This window comes from Elephantulus edwardii, unplaced genomic scaffold, assembly GCF_000299155.1.
Source record: "Elephantulus edwardii isolate Elephantulus edwardi_28Jun2011 unplaced genomic scaffold, EleEdw1.0 scaffold00363, whole genome shotgun sequence".
NCBI lineage: Eukaryota > Metazoa > Chordata > Mammalia > Macroscelidea > Macroscelididae > Elephantulus > Elephantulus edwardii.
Window position 1 is genome coordinate 1660172 of NW_006400113.1, and position 4004 is coordinate 1664175.

Sequence of the window (4004 nt, forward strand, 5' to 3'; positions counted from 1 at the left end):
ACCTGTGGTCTGCATGAGGTAGACACGGGTGGCATTGGCAGCTGCTCCACAAAGAAACACTCCACTGAGGGCAAGACAGAGGCTAGTCAGCTTGCTAGTGTAGTCTACAGTCAGGTCTGTATAAATAACATCAATGATTCTTCCCAAGAAGAAAGGCGCAGACATGGTGATGATGCTGGACACAGTCAGAAATCCAACAGCAGCTGGAAGCAGAGGGCACCAGGGCATCAGCACTTCTCAAGGGTTCAGGCTTTGTTCTTCTTTGCACATTTTCCCTGATACTGAGTTAAAATACTTCCTTTTAAAATAAACTGTCTTGCAGCAAACAACAAATGCTGGCAAAGTTACGGCAAAATTGGTACCCTTATTGACTGCTGGTAGGAATGTAAAATGGTGCAATCACCATGGAAGGCAGTCTGCACTTTCTCAAAAATTTGGAAATAGAAATAACATTTGATCCAGCAATTCCACCATTGGGAATATACCCTAAAGAAACCAGAGCTGCCACCCAAACAGATACATGCACATACATGTTTGTTGCTGCATTATTTGCAATAGCAAAGAGATGGAAGCAGTCCAAGTGCCCATTAGTCCAAGTGTCCATTAACAAATGAATAAACTATGGTACATCCACACAAAGGAATACTATGCAGCACTGAAAAACAATGAACTTGTTAAACATTGCACAACATGTAATGGTGGCCCTGGAGGATATTATGCTGAGTGAAATATTTCAGTCACAGAAAGATAAATATTGCATAGCACCACTGCTATAAAGCAGGGCTGACGTGAGGGATTGGGAGAATAGGAAAAGAGTGGATAGATAATGAACATTGTATTGGAACAAAGGAAGGAAAGAACTGTTTAAAAAGAATGTATGATGAGGCATTATATGTACTACAACAGTCCAGAATAAGAAGTACATTACAAAGAGGACTGAGGAGGGGAACCATGTGACAATGAATGAACATTAAAAAAAAAGAAAAGAAAAAGAAAGTTAACTGGGGGTAGGAAGAGTGGGAGGGAAAATGTGCAACAATGAATCAATGAAAATCCAACTTTTTAAAAATCACAATTAAAATTAAAAAAATGTTATTATTAAAATAAATAAATAAACTGCCTTTAGCTTATGTATTAATTCCAGTGACTAGGAAGTGCTCTTGAGTCCCCCCCACTCAAGGGGAGAATAGAATGGATCCCAAAGCACAGTGGCTGTAGGATCTTACTGACTATTCTTATACTTAAGTGGATTATCCCTAAAACCAAAGGCCTGAAGCCTTTCTCTAACTACCGACATTTATCAAAGTTTATAGAGTTTCCAGAGGCATATTGTTTAGGAAGTGGATGCAATTAGAGGCTGGTTTTCTTATTTAGTTTCTTCAGCTTAAGAAATGCTGAGCGAATTTGGCCTTTTTGATTTTTGGACTCCTGAACTTTGCATGTTTCATTATAAAACTTTGCTATGTCCTCCCCAGCAGCCCTGTGAAATCATCTATTCAGCTCCTTTGCTACTAGATTTTTTCCTTTTGCTTTGCCTTCTAGGTGCTCTAGTGCAATATTCAGAGTCTCTTCTGACATTCATCTTGGTCTTTCTTTTTAATTCCTTTGCAACGACCCTTTGCATTCTTCATGGATGATATTCTTTATATCCTCCTACAGCTCATCCAGTCTTCATTCATTAGTGTTCAAAGCCTCAAGCCTGTTCTTGAGTTGGTTTTTAAATTCAGATGGGATGGACTCAACATCAAATTTTTATTCTTGTGGATTTGATTTGACCTTCTTAGCTTTAGTTTGAACTTGCATATGACTAGTTCCACAATCAGCACCTGGCCTAGTAGTTTTCACTGATGATACTGAACTTTTCCAGTGATTCTTTCCATAGATGTAATCAATCTGATTCCTGTGCATACCATCAGGGGAAATTCATGTGTATACAGCCTGCATTTGCTTTTTTATAAAATGTATTTGCTATAAATAAATCAATTGTGCAGAATTCTATCATTCTATCCCCAGTCTCATATCTGTCACCAAGTCCATGTTTTCAAACTATTGATCCTTCTTCCTGATTCCAAACTTTTACATTCCAGTTACCCATTATTATCAATGCATCTTGACTGAATGTTCGTTCAATAGATTTGACTGCAGAAGTAGGCAGAAATAATTTCTCTTCTCTTCTATAGCTCTGGTTGTTTGCCCATATATTTGAATGATAGAGGTATTCATTGGACTTCTTTGTATGTGTATGAGGTATTATCCTGTCACTCACAACATTGTATTTCAATATGGATCTAGAAATTACCTTTTAAACTATCATAGCGACTTCATTTTTTCTTACCTTTTCATCTCTGGCGTAGTAGACTATATGACTATCTGATAGAAAATGTCCTTTGCCAATCCATCTCATTTCCCCAATATCTAGTATGCCAACATTTAAGTCCATTTCTTTCTTTTTTAAAAAAAGAATATTTTTTACTGCTTTACATACAAAGTTCGTAAAATTAGTATATATTGTTTGTTTTTCTTAACGATTTCCAGTTTTTCTACATTCATTCTTCTCACATTCTATGCTCTAATCATTAGTTTCCATTTACAACTATTCCTCTTCATCAGTGTTTCCAAATTTGAGGGTTCAGCCTCAGGTGTTATATCTCCTAATTTGTTTTAAGTATGTTCTAGAGTACTTACAGTTTTCAAAGGCCTGTTATATTTCAGAAGTGATGGTCAATCCTTCTTCCTAATCCGTCTTAATTTGGATGCTCAGCTTTAGAACAGTATCTGACAGACAAGCAATTTAATAAAAGGAGCAAATGAAATAACCTTACAGAAATAACCAATGCATCCAGTGTGCCTACCCACCCCCACCCCACACGTGTCTTTTCCCTTCCCCTTCCCTGATACATCAGTATCCCATTAGGCTCTCCCCTCCCCCCTCCAGTACATTCCTCAGCCTAGCTACCCATTGATATGATGGCTTAGGCCACAAGTAATTTCTGTGATATCTTGTGCCTCACACTACTGCTGGTCTCTTCCACTACTGCCTATCTCTACTTTGTTGTTATTGTTATGTGCCATTGAGTCGCCTGTGACTCAAAGCAACCCTATGTACAACAGCCCTAAACTCTGCTCTGTCCTGTGCCAATCAATCCCACTGTCTCCGATACACCCATCCCGATTAACCCAGTCACTGAATCAATCTACCTCATAGAGGGCCTTCCCCTCCTGTGCTGTCGGTCCACCCTCCCAAGCATGATGTCCCTTTCCAAGGACTGTTCCCTCCTTACAACATGTCCCAAGTATGTCAGACGAAGCCACAGAATCCTTCCCTCCAAGGAGCTGCCTGGATTAAGCCTCCCTACGATGAATCTGTTTGTTTTCTTAGCATCCATGTATACTCAATACTCTTCTCCAGCACCACAGCTCAAAGGCATCAATTCTCCTTCTATCCTCCCTACTCATTGTCCAACTCTCTGATGCATAACAAGTGATTGTGAAGACCATGGCCTGTATCAGATGCACCTTAGTATCCAGAGAGACAGCATTGCTCTTCAGAACTTTGGAAAGGTCCCAAAAAGCACACTTTCCCATCGCAATATGTCTTTTCATTTCCTGCCTACTGGTACCAAGAGTGTTGACCGTGGAGCCAAGCAGACTAAAGCTGTGAACGATCTCAATCTCTTCACCATCCATCCTGATGCTGCTAACTGGTCCAGTGGTGAGAATATTTGTCTTCTTGACATTGAGTCTCAATCCATATTGAAGGCTGAAGTCCTTGATCCTCTGCAGCAAGCATTTCAGATCCTCCTCAGTTTCAGCAACCGGGGTTGTGTCATCTGCATAACACAGATTGTTGATAAATCTTCCACCAATCCTGACACCACACTTCCCTTCATAGAGCCAGCCTCCTAAATAATCTGTTCTGCATACAGGTTGAAAAGGTATGGGGACAGGACACATCCCTGGCGTACGCCCTTCCCAATTTTGAACCATGCAGTGTTTCCTTGCTC

At 39.9% G+C, this 4004-nt stretch overlaps 1 protein-coding gene across 1 annotated transcript in view; it reads right to left on the reverse strand.

Moving 5' to 3' along the window:
- Positions 1-228, reverse strand: part of ABCB10 (ATP-binding cassette, sub-family B (MDR/TAP), member 10) — a 92764-nt gene extending 92536 nt beyond the window's left edge. Inside the window, exon 1 of the mRNA XM_006902071.1 lies at positions 3-228. Within this exon, the coding sequence (XP_006902133.1) occupies positions 3-228 (226 nt within the window). The remainder of the gene's footprint in view (positions 1-2) is intronic.
- Between the last annotated feature and the right edge of the window lie 3776 nt (positions 229-4004).